The sequence below is a fragment of the Hoplias malabaricus genome, chromosome 3 (assembly GCF_029633855.1).
Source record: "Hoplias malabaricus isolate fHopMal1 chromosome 3, fHopMal1.hap1, whole genome shotgun sequence".
Classification (NCBI taxonomy): Eukaryota; Metazoa; Chordata; class Actinopteri; order Characiformes; family Erythrinidae; genus Hoplias; species Hoplias malabaricus.
The window spans coordinates 69,435,760-69,452,675 of record NC_089802.1 but is presented as its reverse complement, the minus strand read 5'-3'; the positions used below and the strand labels follow the sequence as shown (position 1 = coordinate 69,452,675).

At 41.9% G+C, this 16,916-nt stretch overlaps 1 protein-coding gene across 5 annotated transcripts in view; it reads right to left on the bottom strand.

Moving 5' to 3' along the window:
* The window catches only part of agap1 (ArfGAP with GTPase domain, ankyrin repeat and PH domain 1), a 167,313-nt gene that overhangs the window by 115,527 nt on the left and 34,870 nt on the right, over positions 1 to 16,916 (bottom strand). For 3 of the 5 annotated variants that reach the window (XM_066663036.1, XM_066663039.1, XM_066663037.1), the window contains exon 1: positions 9,312 to 10,778. The exons of the other annotated variants lie outside the window; for them this stretch is intronic. In XM_066663036.1, the coding sequence (XP_066519133.1) occupies positions 9,312 to 10,578 (1,267 nt within the window). In that variant the 5' untranslated portion in view covers positions 10,579 to 10,778. Of the gene's footprint in view, positions 1 to 9,311; positions 10,779 to 16,916 lie in introns of those variants that run through there. 5 annotated transcript variants of the gene reach the window in all.

Here is a 16,916-nt window from a genome sequence, read left to right as displayed (position 1 = left end):
TTAATGAAGGCCAACTCATCTCCACCTTGTGTCAAGTTAGGTAGGGTTTGTGCATCATCAGAAGATGAAGCTATACTTCATCTTCTGGGGGGAGGGGGGGACTCTACGAGACTCACGCTGTGGGAACAGCAGTCAGGTAAACCTCTGATTGTTCTTCTTGAGGGTGAATTCTTAATAAATAATAGTCTATAAACACCGCCGTGGCTATGAGGTTGAATGCACTGTGCGGCTGCTCTCCACAACCTTAAAAATGCAACAGTTTCATGAACCAAACTTTGAAGCAGAAAAGTGAACATATACCGACTAGTACTTGTTTAAGTACACTCTAAAAGTTCTTTACGATTCCATTCCACCTTAAAAAAATAGATGTTACTTCCAAGTACTAAGTTGGGTTTGATGTTTCAGTTCCACCTTAAATGCTGCCACAATATTTACACAATCACATTAAGACTGGCATATTTGACGTTTACGTTTCGCCTTATATATAGTTTTTTTTTTTTTATAAATGTTTTGTTTACACCTCATTTTCTTGTGTATATGGCTGTTTCTTCTTAAGCCAACACATGGAGGGAGAATACTAGTGTAGAGTCAGGTGCAACTGTCAAAAATGGTCACATTTTGGCTCACAGAGTTCAGGTAGGAGGGCCCCGTATCAAATCTTTGCTTAGGACCCCAGGAAAGTCTGGACCGTGTCTGGTTGGTGTTAATCTAAAGTATATGGCCTCAACACCAAGACTGAGATGCTTTAGGCAGGCATGGCTTTGTTTGAGAGGTATGATCCTTTCACTCATACACACCAAGCTGGCTGCTAACACCATTAATGAAGGATTTTGGAGCATTATACATTTTTACAAATATAGCAGCTCAAATCTGACATCAGTGACATGCATGTTTCCTGATAAGGAACACAGGAGCCTGAAACATGCACACAAACCAGAAAAGCCCAACCCCCCTGCTGCCTAGCATCTGGATATTCCCTAAGCACACACAGCAGTGCTAATCTAGCCACCCCCTCCACTACACACACACACACACACTGACCTTAATACCATGGTGTCCATCAGAGTGTAAGAACAGACATAGCCTAAACATGACTACATCTAAGCGATATATATATATGTGTGTGTGTGTGTGTGTGTGTGTGTGTGTGTGTGTACGCGTATGTTATGATATACTTCATCTCAATCCTCCAACACCTAAAGGGTTCTTTAGTAAAAACTATTTAATATAGACCAAACCACGTAAAGTCAAAACTACAAAAGTGGGTTTTATAGTTCAGCAAATGGCATTTCATTAACTACAGTTCAATTACTTATATAATGTATATATGCTAGGAGTTTAAATACTGGGGCAAAAGAATAATGATTTTCAGGACGCATAGTAATCTTCAGGCGTCCCGCTGGTCTCTATTCTGACCGGCCTGCCATTTCATTAACCTCAAGCTCAACAAAAGACATGACAAATTCTCTGAGGTGGAAGACTTCCTAAAACAGCTACAAGCCAAATACTTTTCAAACTGGGCAGACTCGTTAGTGCAGAGGCCAATTACTGGTGGAGTGAGAATCAGTGCCTAGCTCATGCCTTTCAAGTCAGTGCATTTCAAAATTACAATAGGACACGGCCCTCACTGATGCTATCTAAGAAGACAGCATACCGAATATACCAGGACTGGTAATGACTTTAAAACCTCTTGCCGTACAAGAGATCAAATGTCTGAACACCTCTCAAACTTAAGGCACTTTTTAAGCCCTATCCTGACTGATGTGCTCCTATCCAAACTGTGTTTTTATTGGTTTGTTAACATGGGTTCTGTTCGCTAAACACCTGTTCTAAGGTCCACCAAAACTCATTCTGCTTAGGGCTTGTCTAACTTCTCCACAGATCCAGATTGGTGTCTGTGTCATGACATAGATAAGATAATTATGAGTAAGCATAGCATTTACAGGCTCACTGATGTGATGACACACACAGTTCTAGTTGAGCTTCAACTACGTGTTGTGCGGCCCTGTAGAGCTGTATGTCAAGTAAACGCTGATTGGCAATCCGGTAGACATGGTCATGAGACCCAAACAGGTTTTACCCTGAACCAGCGAAAAAAATAAAGAAAAATCTGACGATTTTCTGAAGTGGTACAGTGTAATTGTTCCACAGGTGCCCCACATTTAAAATCTAAAAAAAATTAACTATTACCTTTTGCAGTATTCTCTTCTTTCAATTCACTCTGTACAATGAACCATAAGACCTGCAGCGTTGTTGCTTCTTTTTTGCACTCTAGTTTGGATGCTGCCTCTAGTGTACAGAATTCTGTTATTCAGCTAAAACGTGTCTGCTGGCACCTATGTGAATGTTTACGTATGACGCACCGGTCACAACGCAGAGACGTTTACATGGATGTTTGCTGTATAAACCAGTATACTTCAAGGTATAAACCAGCCTTCACAAGCAAAACCTGGTTCACACTTTGACTGTCTGCATCAAAAGGGTGTTAATTTACACAGTATGCTTTTCTCTTCTAGCAGCACATTACTGAAGTACTGTCAGCATAATCTGCAAGTTTCAACGGTTGATTCTTTATAGAAACATCATTTCCCACAGCAAAAAACACCTAACAATAGCAGACAAGGCACAAAATTGACATCACACAATGCAGTTGATTTTGGTACACAGAGCAAAGAACATATTTAGTCAAACATCAGAAACCTGGTTAACTACGAACTTTAATTATTAAAAAGCACAGTAGGCGTAAATACGGGTTTCATTGTGATGCAAATGCTGGAAAATATGCAACTCAGGGTATCAGGAAATTAAATTTAAGGTTATGTTTTAATACTACTAAGAGACAAAATTAAGACTTTCACAATAGCAAAATGGCAAAAAGCACATGGCACCAATGTTTTTTTTACTGCAAGTATGTAATTCCTATATTCTCTGATGAACCAATGTTTCAAATTAAAGCACTTTGTAATTATTATAATTATTAAGAACAAGAGAGCACCCAATGATTCCAGGTAGGCTCTGGACCCACCGCGACCCTGAATTGGATAAGCGGTTACAGATAATGAATGAATGAATGAAGAACAAGAGGTGAACGTAATTGAAAATAGTCGGCTTTGTCCAGCCTGTCATTAAAACGGTAAGCTTACTTGCATACAACATCTGGAAACTGTCCGTGGCAAGATCTTTGGGAGATGGACTTAAGACATTAAGACAAATTAAGGCCTTTTTTATTTATTAGATAAATGAATTTAAAACTTTTTAAAGATTTTTTTTTTTTAAAAGACAGGGACACCCTGTAATTACCAGGGCAATTTTTCCAGCAAAAACCCTGACCATTTAACATCCATATCTGTTTTGATGCACTGGTTATGATGCAGTGTGACAACAAGTTCCAAACATCCAAATAGTGATATTTAAAATATATAATGACAACTGCATTCATTTCAGCTGGTTAGCAGTCATTACACTCTCCTTCTGAAGAAACAAGTAGTTGATCACAAGGAATGTGAACTCCATCATGAATTAGAAGTAAAGAAACATTCTACCCCATATACTGGCATAACAAACCCTAGAAAAGCATAAGCTACATGTCCAAGTAGTGAGAATGTTTGACCCCATGGTGACCCCTGTAAATGTCCTACTGAGTTACAGTTGCCCAGTTAAGACAATCAGAAAGGGTTTTTAAAAGGGCAATGGGTTTTCCAGCTTTTTCCATGCAACTCCACTTGCAACAATGACTTCGCCAAGCAACATGGTCCCCCACATTAAAAATGCATTCTGCAGGATGTCTGCAGTGGGACAGAAGCCAGAGAGGGTACAGGGCTGACCTACAAAGAGGAGGCTGTAGAAAAAGAACAGAGTGAAAAGACATGCTGCCATCTTCTACAAGACTCGTTATTTTAACACAGTCCTGCTTCAATGACTTGATGCAGCCAGGACAAACCACAGAGGGCTTGTTACAGCATTTTCACTGCTCAACGAGTTCTAGATGCCAGACAGAAGGGGTAATATAAGGCAGAGGCTGTGGTACAAATGAGGGGGAAACCTCTATTTCAGCTGAGCTCTGTTTATAGTGAGGATCACTTAACTCCCAAGAAGAAAAACTGACATCAAAAAAGGTATGGGGGTCCAAAAAGCCTCATGTGCTAGGGGGAAAAAGGCACATTTCAAAATCTGAACTGAAAAAGGGTACTTTCAACATTTAATACATTTGGAGACAGGCATTATACAATTTGAGCCCAATACCCATACTGAACTTGAAGTAAGGGCCAATACTGAACTGCTTTTTTAAAGCCTTAAAAAAATGGACATGAACAGCCCTTATCCATCAAAAGAACTCTGGTTCTCCAAGGATATGTCATCAGCGGTGGGCATTGACGGGGCTTGGCTCCAGTGTCAGAGATCTGTAGATAGAGTCATGACAGGGTCATCGTTTATCCTTTGTTTACAGCGGGTTTAGATCAGAGTGAGATATGATACACATGTAAGAGCATCCTACTGAGCTCATGAACAGTAGAGAAAATTAGCCAATGCATCTTATGCCGCGCAAAACACAGTCCCAGAAACACACAAAGGGAGCATGTTCCTGTTTTATTTCCCTTCCTTTATTTATATAACATGCTGTAAATGACCCCATCCAGCTCCACATTTTACTTGAGGCTCTGTGCTATTTCTGGAGTTTCTTAAGCTCTTCAGGCACACAAACATCAAGTGTTTCTAATTTTGCGCTGCACCTTACGTATAATACAGACTCTCTCTGGAGTCCTGCTTATGTGAGAGAGTAAATGATAAGGACTCAAGCAAAAATGGTTAAAATGCAGGCTCCTCACTCCTGCACACCTCTCTCAGCTGTGGCTCGTTCTGATTTAAAGGAACAGGCACTGAAACAGTCGTTCTAAACAGGGCTGTTCAGACAGGGTGACAAAGGTACTGTATGATCCCCGAACCCTTACTTTTTAAAAAAAAAAAACAACAACTCAATTTAACCATTTAACATAGTTCCACAGCAACAAGAATCGTCTACCACATCCACACAGGTGTGACTTCTTCACACTATTGTGCATCACACTTTCTCAGAAGACCTGAGAAAGTCACCTGCAGCTGTCTGAGTTTGAAAGGTATGAGACTGTGACAACTTTATTCGACTGAACAACAAAACTACTGCAATTAATTTGTATTCAAATGCATGCATCTATACAATAGTACAAGCCAATTGTAGTAGCCAAATTGGCTGATGAATGTTTGGTTAAAATCACATTTCTTGATTACAGTTGTTCAGTACCAACAAGAACTATGGTTATGCTCATGATACACTATATGATAGCCCATTCCTCCACACTCTGGGGCTGTAACAGAAACGCTGCACAAAATTGCAGTGGTGGCAGCTGCAGGGATCCTGAATGATGCTCCAATCTCCCTTTGGCTCCTAACCACAATGAGATTCTTCTCATATTATGCCCTGTGTGCAAGCTCAAATATCATTGCTCGGAGTGGGCACTAATGCAATAGAGTTTTCATTTTTTTTTTTTTTATATATGATTTAAAAAAAGAAGTTTCAGACCAATTCATGCGATATTCAAAAAGTTATTGTAACAATTACTTTCTAAAAAGCCCTACTTCTGTGTGTTTTAGCAGTCTGGCCCAACTCAGCTTTACTTAGACACCTTTACTTAGACAAGAAGCTGCAATCCTGCACTTGATCACACTTAGCCCTCTCTATCCACACATGCAACGTGCATTACTTCTGCATGGCTGTAAATGTAGGTCACACAAAGCCACCCATACCTGACACCATTAGGCCGAGCGAGAGTGCTGAGGATGGGGCAATGGGGGGAGACAGAGATGGGCTGTGGCAGTTCAGGCCTTCGCCCCTGCAGCCTTAAGGCTCAATACTGCAACTATACCACCGCCCTGTCCGAAAGACTCAACTACTAATTGAGGACGGATACATAAAAATAGATATTCCACAGAGAATGATATAGTATGCAGTCTACATATAGGCCACTTGGGTGGGCATCTATTAAAAACCATGGGCTAAATGGGGGTTAAACAAGGTTTCAAAAGCCCATCATTGGTGGGGAGTGGGGGTTCAATGTGGATTAAACATATACTAAGTGAATAAAAAACAAATAGATAAATCTATAAGGCAGCTCTGTTGCTAACTGCATCTGTACCATCTATCACCATCAGGGACACACTGTACTACCTGGCAGATTAGACTGAGAGTCTCAAGTGAGTTATATGTCCAAAGTCACAGTTCCAAAGTCAGCAACCTGCCACAAACACCATGAAAGACTGTCTTTCCTGCTACTGGCTTTTTTTTTTTATGAGCCAAGTGCTCTGCTGTTCTAAATGTATCCCTGTAATTCAGGAGGCTTTGAAAATACCACTGTGTACAGAACTGAACAAATTCATAACCGGAAATCATATATAGCAACATGAGCCACATGGGGAGGTTGGCCATGGGAACAGCAATGGCCCCAAGGAATGTGACAGATGCCAAAACACAATGAGAGAAGCAGTTTTAGGCTAAAACTTGTTCGTTCGTGAGCGTCTTTATCCCACTCCATCTGGTCCTGAACCATGAGGAGGGTCTGTGCCGAAAGTGCATTGGAGAACACATTTTTCACACGCTGCTCCCATAAAGTTACACGCGTTAGCAAGACATCAATTAGCACAGCACTGCTGTGCTAATTAATGTGAACAAAGCCTGATGCAGCTGCACAAAATAAGAACTCTGAATACAAATGTCAAGGGCATCTGGATATCTGTGCAGTCATCACTGAGCAACAGCACATGAAGCCAGAACTGAGCAAGTCTAACAAAACAGTTATAAACACAATTAACTTGAAAAAGACAATACATTTCAGATAACTCGCTACCGTCATAACCTAACTATCAGAGGGTGTCTGCCTTGTGTAGGAGTCTTTCCTTTACGTCAGGAATGCCTGAAGAATTTGGGAAATGTGGAACTAGCCAATCAACACTGGTAATATTACACCACACACACTAACGTAAACATAGTGCACAGGTCGCAGACATTACAACTGCTTGGGTCATCCACACAGACAGGGTGTCTTCAATGAAGATTAACTCTCCTTCGTTAACAGTCTTAAGTGCTATTTGAACAGGATTAGTTCAAATGCTCCTGGGTCAGCAAAAAATAATTTCAGGTTTATTTCAAACGGACATGTTGGTAAAACTGCTATTCTATCCTGCAATTTATTTTTACTTTTCCTTAAGAAACCAGACATAAACAAGGGTTTATTTGCCTTCTCTGTGTTTTAGATGAAGCCAGTATGTATTGATTAACCTAAGACTGTTGTTTCTTGTTTTGTCTGCTCACTTTAAATTCCCAGGTTAACGACAATGCTAAAACACACTACTTTCACTTAAGACAGCAAAATAGATGAATAAGCTAAGATGTGTCTTATCCTGTGCAAATAGGCTACAAACATTTACAAATGCCCTGTAGTAAAATTACATTACACCTCCTCCCCATGGAAAAATATATTAATTCAACTGTAGTTTAGACAGTAAATATATGAGGGGCTATTATGGATCAACTAAAAAGTGCCCAATAATGAAACTGTGCTCCCCTGAGAAGGGTACACAAGCCAGCCACGGCAGTGTCTTCGTTAGATGAAGTCGATCCTCACAGATCCTCTCATTTCCTGCCCCGGACCTCTTAGGATGTGTACGGTAGACAGGCTCGGCAGAGAGAAGCAGCCCAGCCTTTCAAACAGGGTCCGCTCACCTCTCAGGCAGCAGATGGTCTGTGGCTCACGCTCTGGCAGGTAATTCATTAAGGGCAATTTCTGAGCACACTGAGCATCTACCAGAAGCTCCACATTATCATATCACAGACAGCAGGGAGGGGGGCATCTCAGGCGACCTGCTGTCGCTGGGAGCTCACAGAGGCAGATAATGCACACAATAAAATTGAGAGAGATGGAAATGTTGCCTAGTTGTGGCCTTCCACTTCTCTGGTCATTGCTTTGAACAAATTAACCCCTCACTTTCTAAAAGAAAGGCAAGCAGACAGAGGAGGAAATGTGTAAAGGAGTTTGCATATCAGTAGACGGGGGCAGAGGCTAAATAATAGTAGGCTTTTCACAGGCCATTCACTGGTGCATCTCTACATAAGCTTAGAGATAAATTCCGCTGATAAAAGAGACATTATAAATGTTCCTACATCTGGTAGCACTTTTTCAAAAAAACGGCTCAACCCATGTCTCGAAAAGTGGTCTTCAGTTCAAATTATTCGGCATGACTCTTTGCATCTACACAGACATACATTCTCACCTACACTGAATGATCACTGGATTTGGAACAACTACCTTGTACCTACAATCATTATCCATTTTATCAGCTCCACTGACCATACAGGAGCACTTTGTAGTTCTACAATCACAGACTGTAGTCCATCTGTTTCTCTGCATACTTTATGTCCCCAATTCGCCCAGCCTCTTCTTCAATTGTCATGGGATCACCACAAATCAGATATGAATTGGGTGTTAAATAATTCTCAGTCAGTGACACCGATGTGGTGGTGACTGAGCTGGTAGTTTGTGCTGTGCTGTTATGATTGGATCAGACACAGCAGGGCTCCTCAAGTTTTCAAAGTCCTCAGTATCACAGCTGAACTGAGAATAGTCTACCAACCAAAAATATTCAGCCAACAGCATCTTGTGGGTGGCTGAGGACGACTAGCACAAACACCTACAGATGAGCTACTGTCTCCGAGTTTCCATCTACAAAATCAACCAAAGAGGTTGGTGTGTCTTACAAGAGTGGACACAGCGTTTAAAAATTTGTGTCAGCACAACACACCAACACAAACTCAGCGCTGAGAATGATTCACCGCCCAAATCATACCTGTTCTCTGGGGATCCTGACAATTGAAGAGCAGGGTGACATAGATCAAGCATGCATAGAAACAGGTGGAAAACTGTCTGTAATTGGAGAAGTGTAATTGAATTGCTACTGGATGGTCAGTGGAGCTGATTAAAATGGACAATGAGTGGAGATACAAGGTAGACGTCCCTAATCCAGTGACTGCTCAGTGTAGAAGTGTTGAAGCCAATAGAAGCAGAAGAAAAAGAAGAAGAAAAGGAAGAGACTAGACACACTTTAATGAAACACAAACAGAGGCAGCCCTAAAGAAAGGCAGCTAAACATCACTTTTGTGTCCAAAACAAACACACATCCCAACAGCTTCCAGCCCAGCTCTGCAACAATAAAAAGCCAAGTGCTTCTCCACACACTCCCCTTCACTAAGCTTTAACAAACAGTAAGACAGGACAGATAGTTACCATCCTGCAGGAAGCCATTGACGCTCTCTGAGCTGGACTGAGGGTTGCCCACAGTGGACCTCCTCTGGGAGCCCAGCAGACCGTTCTTGCGAAGGGCGCGGTTGCTGGGGCTGCTGATGGGCGTGGATGTGCCGTCTTTCTTGGAGAAAATGCCACTGAAGAATCGGATAAGCCTGCGCTCCTGGCCACTGGAGCGAGAACCAGACCCTCGAAGGAACCCCTCCTTCTCAGCCAGGGACTTGTCGGTGAGCCTGAGCAGGTCACTGTTGTCCAGCGTGCGGTTCTTGCCTTTTGCTCGCTCCCTACGGCTCCCGAGGACCTCGCCCACGTCTAACGTGTTCCGTTTCTCTCCTTTCACCACTGGATCGGATTCATCAAAGGCAGGATTTTGGAGGATCAGAGTGGACTGTGACTTGGCCTGGGCCTCCTCGCGCTCAATGCAACCCGAGCTGCTATGGTGTTTCTCTTTGGACAAGGCCCTGATCCGCAACAGCTCACTGCCAGTCCAGTGGCGAAAGCTGAAGCTCCGTCGCAGCAGGCTGGGGTGCCTCTTGACCGGCGGGGTCTGGGGGGCCTGCTTGGAAGCTTTCCCATTGGCTTTGGCCAGCAAAGAAGAAACACTGCTGTCCTTGGGTAGTTTTTCACTTATTTGGGAGTCCTTTTCATCTTCAGATGGCTTTTCCTCAAGTGTGCGCACGCTGACCTGCTCCTCAGCACTCTTGGAAGTCTTGAGCATTCTTTTCTTCTTAATGCCCATGCTATCTTCATTTCCAGTAACTGCTCTGCAGCTTTCCTCATTTTCACAATGCACATTAAGTCTGTCAACTTCCGTATCCTGCGCTGGCAACAGTGCACCATTCTCTGCGCCTTCTTTACAGTGAGCCTCCTCTGGTGACGAGTTAGCATGCGTTTCATTCAACTCCAATGAGTTATCCTTCTGTAAATGGCGTGCTTTGCGTGAAACCTTCAACCTGCCAAGCTCCAGCTGCCCAGTGCTAAACGTCCTGAAGTTCCTGTAGGCGTGAGGTGAGAAGTCCTCCGACTCGTCATCCACTTCTTTGACCTCTTCTAGAAGGCAGCTGCGCTGGAACTCAGAGGAACCTTCCCGACGGTACGCGCTCACTTTGGGGTTCTCTAGACGCCGAGGTGCAGTGCCACTCTGCAGGTTCTCCTTCTTCACTAACGTGAGAGAGATCCGGTAGACGGTTTTCCTTTGTGGCGTGCCCCGCTCCATCCTTTCCGGAATATTACCATCTAGAAGGTGCATTCTTTGGCGGCTACAAGCACGTAAACAATCACACGCAACACAACAGGAGCAGGCTTAACGGGATATGCTTAAAAGTGGAATCTTTCTAATGGCCATGCCACTATAATAATACTATCAATAACAATAATAATAATACCACCAATTCAGGCAATAACAACTTAATGAGAATAATTTAAATATTAAATTAATGTGCAAATATCTTTCCCTTGATATGTAAACAATCCAGGGACATGGGAGCTACCGAGGTTCACACAGCCACTATTCTGCAGGAGCTCAACAGAGCAGCCGACCTACAAACATCCAAATATCCATCCAAACCTCCGGAGCGTGGAGAGCTCAGATCCCCACAGAGCGCTCACTCCGACAGCTCCTCATCCCGCAGCGATGCTGTCCGTCTCGGGAGGAACAGTAATGTTACCGCAGCACCGTGTCCCCACAGAGAGCGGGAGCGTGTGTTTGAGGCAGAGCGTGTGTTTGAGTCTTTGCTATTGTGCCCGCATGTCTCTCTCACGCTGCGCCTCCGGTCGGTTCCGCTCTCTTTCGTTCCGTTCCGCACCTCGAGCTCCTTTGTTTCGCCGTGTCCAATTGATATTCGCGTACATTAAAACGGCGTGCAGCTAGCTCCTCGGTAAAGCACGCACACGAAGCTTTGAGAGATCCGTGTCTTGCTCCGCCAGCTCTCTCTCTCTCTCTCTCTCTCTCTCAGAGCAGCGGCCAGCGCGTGTAGAAATCCTGAAGTAAAACCCGGAGCGGATTCACACCGCGCTGGATCAGGAGCCGGGCTGTTACAGAGGCTTGCGTCATTAATTCTCATTCTCTCACTCACTTTCCATCCATAGTGTTGTGCCCATTGTGGCATATCGAGTAAAAGTACTGACAGGAAGGTCAAATACAAGTTTGGACTTCTGCTTGAAGTGAACAGGCTTTTGTCATAAAATAAATAAATAAATAAATAAAACCAACAAACGGAAACTGATGTATTTACCAAAGGAATAAGGTACAGGTGAAAAAAGTACAGTCACATTAAACTGGAATATTTAAAACAAACGGTGTACTGCAGCTGAGCGAGAGACATTTTATTAGGTTATATATAAAATACTTTGTTAATTTAACATGGACTATAATAAAATATTAGATTATTTCATAACGTAAAGCTAAATTCAGCTACGCGGCTAATTTTCAACGGTCATGAGATTAAACACAACAGCAATACGAGGCTGTCCATTAGTGAATATCTCCGTGAACTCAGTCTATATTCATCCAAATCGATTTTAAATATGTGTAGTATAGGGTATATGCTCCTGAGATCTAGCTTATTAGTTGAACTATAGGTTTAAGCTCATATTTCATGGCATTTGAGTTTTCCAGTCCAATTAAAAAGCTTTTTATTTAACATGTCCGTGTGGTGTTTGTTTTTGAGGACATTTGTTTTGAAACTGCAGTGTTCCATAGACAGTCTCAAATGGGCTAAAGTTACTTACAAAACCTAAGGAAGTAATCCTGTCAACTGAGCTGCAGGTGAGTATTGTAGGGTTGAGTGGAGATAGAGAAGTTTGTCATAACCAAAGCAAACCTGCCTAGTGTCTAGAAACATAACAGTGTCAACGTCCTCACATTGCACCCTTCATTTGTGGAAGACAGCTTCAAAGAGGAACAAACACACACAGAAAAGGACACAGAAGTAAAGCAGTGTTCCTGAAAACGTATCCAGTTCTCGTTATAAAACAAAGCTTTCTTTTAAACGTTCATGACAAGCTCATCTGTAGCGAATGACAACAGAAACAGACTTAACCCTGAACTCCGTTCCAGGATTTGAGCTGCTCCCAAAAGGTCGCGCAGGGGGCGGGGCCTCACTGCTACCGTCTGTCAATCAAAGTTTGAAGTCCACCCGGGCTCAACTGTCTTTGCGCCGGTTAATGTCTAATCATACCACAACTAGAGCACGTTCTCTGGCTTAATGATACGAAGACTATGGATTTATGAATATGCATGGAGGAGGATAATGAGATCCTATGGCTTCCTAGGACTTGCCATCTCATGAGTTCCCTCTACTTTATCGAGACCCTAGGTCATAATAAAGATATCCCTACTATGAGATAGTAACTCGTAATTATGAGAATGATTCTCATAATTATATCTCAGTGAAATGGCTCATTTTCCTAGTGGAAGCAGAAAACTGAAAATATGGGAATTACTTACTGGGAAACATTAATGTTTCCAGGTTTGCATTTATGGGAGAGGGTGCCCACTTTTGTCCTGTTGTCAAGCAAAACATTACACACAAATTAAGATAAATAGGTACCCTATCAGTTTTTATAAAGACATAATTCAAAATATGACACTTTATCTTGTTACAGACAGAATATTCAGAATGGATTCGTTTTTTATGATATTATTAGAAGTTATAATTCCAAAGGTTTGCTATATTTTAAATGTTCTTTAAGATGGTGTAATTAAATGTTTGTGATTTAATATTATCATTATATCAGTGGCAGAAATGGCTTACCAAATGTATCCAAATTTTATGATATTTATTCAGTTAAAATATATATGTATTTTCAAATACTAAGATATCTCTCAAACCCCACCCCCTTCCCAAGCCTCCTGTCACCCCACATATGATTGAGTATAATTGCTCAGTCAGGTAAGAGCCTCCCTGATAACAGTTTGTAATTGGAAAACACATCATAACACAAAATGAATATGATGAAGTAACTTATGCTGACAGTTCAAGATACCAGCTACATGGATAGAGTCAAACCTTCTGACCTGTATTGGTTTACACATACCATAATAGTCTCATACATAATAACAAAGACTTAATTAAACTGCTAATTTTATCTCAAGGACTACAAAACATGGTGTGTATGTTCAACACCAAATGAAGTAGACAGAGAGTACGACCCCCACCCCCAACTCTCTTTCATCTGCTCTCCGGACGGCTCTCCATTGCCCCCTCTCTCACTCACCCAGTCTCTGGGGGCAGGGAGGTGTGGGTAATAGAGATTACCCCTCTTATCTCCACTCAAATCCCCGCGCCTTCCTTTCCGCCTTCAACTCCTGCCTAACATTTCTGGAATCATTATTGAGATTAAGGCGGATTAGGCGGGGCTCGTTAGCACCCATCCCGACCCGCTGCTCTCCACTTTCTCCCCCCCCCCCGCCCCTCCTTGCCCACAGCACAGCACAGCACCACCTGCTCTCGTCAGGCTCCATCAAGGTCGCTTCACCAGTCCTGCACTCCATACAAACCATTCAGCAGTGTCTTCACATCAAATCTGATTTAAAAAAAAAAAAGCAATCCAGCTCTGTTTAGGATTAAAGGCAAGGGCACTTAGTATATCAAGGGGAACTTTCAGTTCCTTTGCACAAGGAGATCTTGTTTCTAGGCCAAGCAAAAAGGAAGGCTACAGGGAAATGATTCTGTGTGCTGCTGTGTACAATGCTTTATTGCATATTCAGTCCATTCCATCCACTGCAGCAACTACTGTAAACATTTAATGGGGGATTATGAAAACACGTCTGTCCTCATAACATGTACAAGCCAAAACCCTGCTTGGAATTGACCTAAGACATATCCACTATCCACACCAATAAAAAAAAACAATGTTTAGACATTTGCAACTACTTCTCTGTCATTGGTTCAAAGTTTTCTCATTTTAACAATGTCGCATTTCCTTTTGTTCAGGCTGCAAAGCAAAAAGAGGACCTGTTTCCCATAATGCCTTAATTTAGTTTTCTTTCAGAGAAGCTCTAATTGCACCGAGCCAAAGCCCTGAACAAGCAAGACTGCAGCAAATCTCCTACACAGGGGAGGCAAATTACACGCTGATGTACAGCGCCAAGTTCCAACTTCAAACAGAGCTCGTCCTTTTATCGTAGTCAAAGGCTCGTCACAAGCAAGACACGTACAGAGCAACTCTGTGGATCTCCAGCGCTTCCCATATTTTGAACATGACGGTACGGACTCCTCACCATAGGATATAGGAACCGCTTGGATTCAAAGGGGAAACGAGAGAACATTCACTTCAATTATGCAAAAGAAATGTAGACATCAAGCATGTTGAGTTCCTGCATATACTGCATTAACATTCCAATTTTTTACATTTGCACCACCATATAAACCATATGTCGGCTGAGGTGTGACCCTGTTGAGAATTCTGTAGCATCAAAAACATGCTCAAGCCTTGAAATCAAACTGTGCCCTCATGGTGAACAGGCCTCTGGTAAGAGATATCCAATAGTAACCTACACTTGGGAGTCTTGGGAAATGCAATTTCACCTTATCGGAGAATGCAGAGGTGAACATAATCAAACTATACGACGCAGTCAGTAAATGCATATGCAGATCAATTTGGAGCATATGCTGGAAGGCTGCTGAAAATCCATTTCAAAACATCCATCAGTGTATCCCCCAAAACATTTCTGCTTCTTCTGTATTCATGGCTCAGAAAAACAAAGGGATGTGATAATTGCAGACGAGACCATGAAAGCTCCTTTAATGAAATTACATCTCAAGTGCTTCAATGGTAAGCCAAGTTGGAGAGGGGGGGGGGGTCAGGAGCACCTGTCATCTTGTAAGGCAATAGAACATACTCTGATCAAAGTACCATGTTCCTGGTTGGGTTCATTTTGGCAGATGATAATACAAGACTCATTTTAATCATGTACTTTTAAAGGTTTTACTATTATAGAGGCATTTTATTATTACTAAATTTCATAAACAAAAGCTTAAAAGTTATACTGCATTTAAAGAATTATGGATGAAACATGGCTAATTTATTTATTCAGATATCTTTTGCACGTATTTAACATGCAAAGTTCAACGTACGCTGCAAACCGAGAATGAATCGATTCCAACTCTAAGAATCATTGGTCAACATGACATACAAGTGACTCATAGACACTCGAAGAAATGATTCTGTGGGAGTTGTCGACTCTTCACTTTTCCGCGTGGCTGCTCTTGTTGCCCTGGCAACAGCAAACAAACAGAGCAATTTCCTGTTTAACATTATATTCCCATAACGTTATATGTTTCCACATCAGAAATAACAGGTCATTTATTCGTCTTTCAAATGTTTATCTTGTTTTTATTTGTTGACGAAAAGTGCCAAACATTGTCATAGTTTTAGTGTTCAAACGAATTTAGTTCATCTAGTTTTCAATGTGACAAACGAATACGAATATATTGTTTCTGCATAGTTTTCTTTAACGAAATTAACACCAGTGTCCAGATTTCTAAGTAGCCAGTGTTTACCATTAGTACAACAATAATGTTTAGTTAGTTTCTCAAAATCAAATAATATTAATACTGCCCTCATAGGTCTACTTTAGCATTATGTACTCTCACTGTCATCTGGAGATGGATGTTGCGGCTGCCTTTGCTGCAACATTCATTTGCAACATTGCTGATGATAGGAAGGAAAATGCAGGCACTTTTTTACAAAAATGTTCCAAATGTTGTTGTCATAAGCTGCAGAAATAAACTTCTATGTAAAATTGTACAAATGCTGACAAAACTTGTTTCCCTTCAACTTTAACTTGTAAATTGTTTGTCTTTATCTGAAAAGTTAAACTAAATTTTAAAGATTTTTTTCCAGGAACGAATAACACATTTAGTGCCATGTGACAGATTTCCCTCATGTGCCTCTTGCAAAAAACTCACAGAAGAAAAAAAAGCCCAAACTGGGAGGGCTTTCAAGGTATAATTTCCAGTGATGAGTTCAATCTGTGTCAAGAAAAGAAAAGTAAATGTTATATTGAAAGCATAACAGCGTCCCCCAGAATCATGACTCCGGAATGTTTAGAGCTGGGTAGGAACAACTCCATATAATGGAGAGCATATTGACTGTTTCTGGGGAGCGGCAGGGAGTAGATTGCAAAGATTGCAACTGACCACCAAACTCCCACAGCAGAACCTGAGTCACTGCTGTGATGGGAGGCTGTGCTGGTTCAGCATTCATCTGGGCCGGACGCAGCTGCCCGGTGCCAACCCAGCTCCCCTGTCCAGCTCAGCACTGAGCCAGGGAAAGGGGAGCTGCAAAATCAGCTGACTAGGTCAAAATTCAGAAAGCCTGTACAATCCTGAGGTACACATTACAACTGTAGGCAGAGAGTTCAGGTCAAAGATAATTAATTGTTTGGATCATATACCTGAGAGGATTTATTCCTTGATTAAAGGTTTGTGACATAATTTGGTCAAAATATGACAAGGATTAAACAACACAGCACAGCTCTCACCCTCCCTAAATAGCCCTTTTCACAATGACTGGTTATCTGTTCCTTTAAATGAGAATTAGCCACTGGTTATCCCAGCAGAAGCGCACCACAGTGAGAAG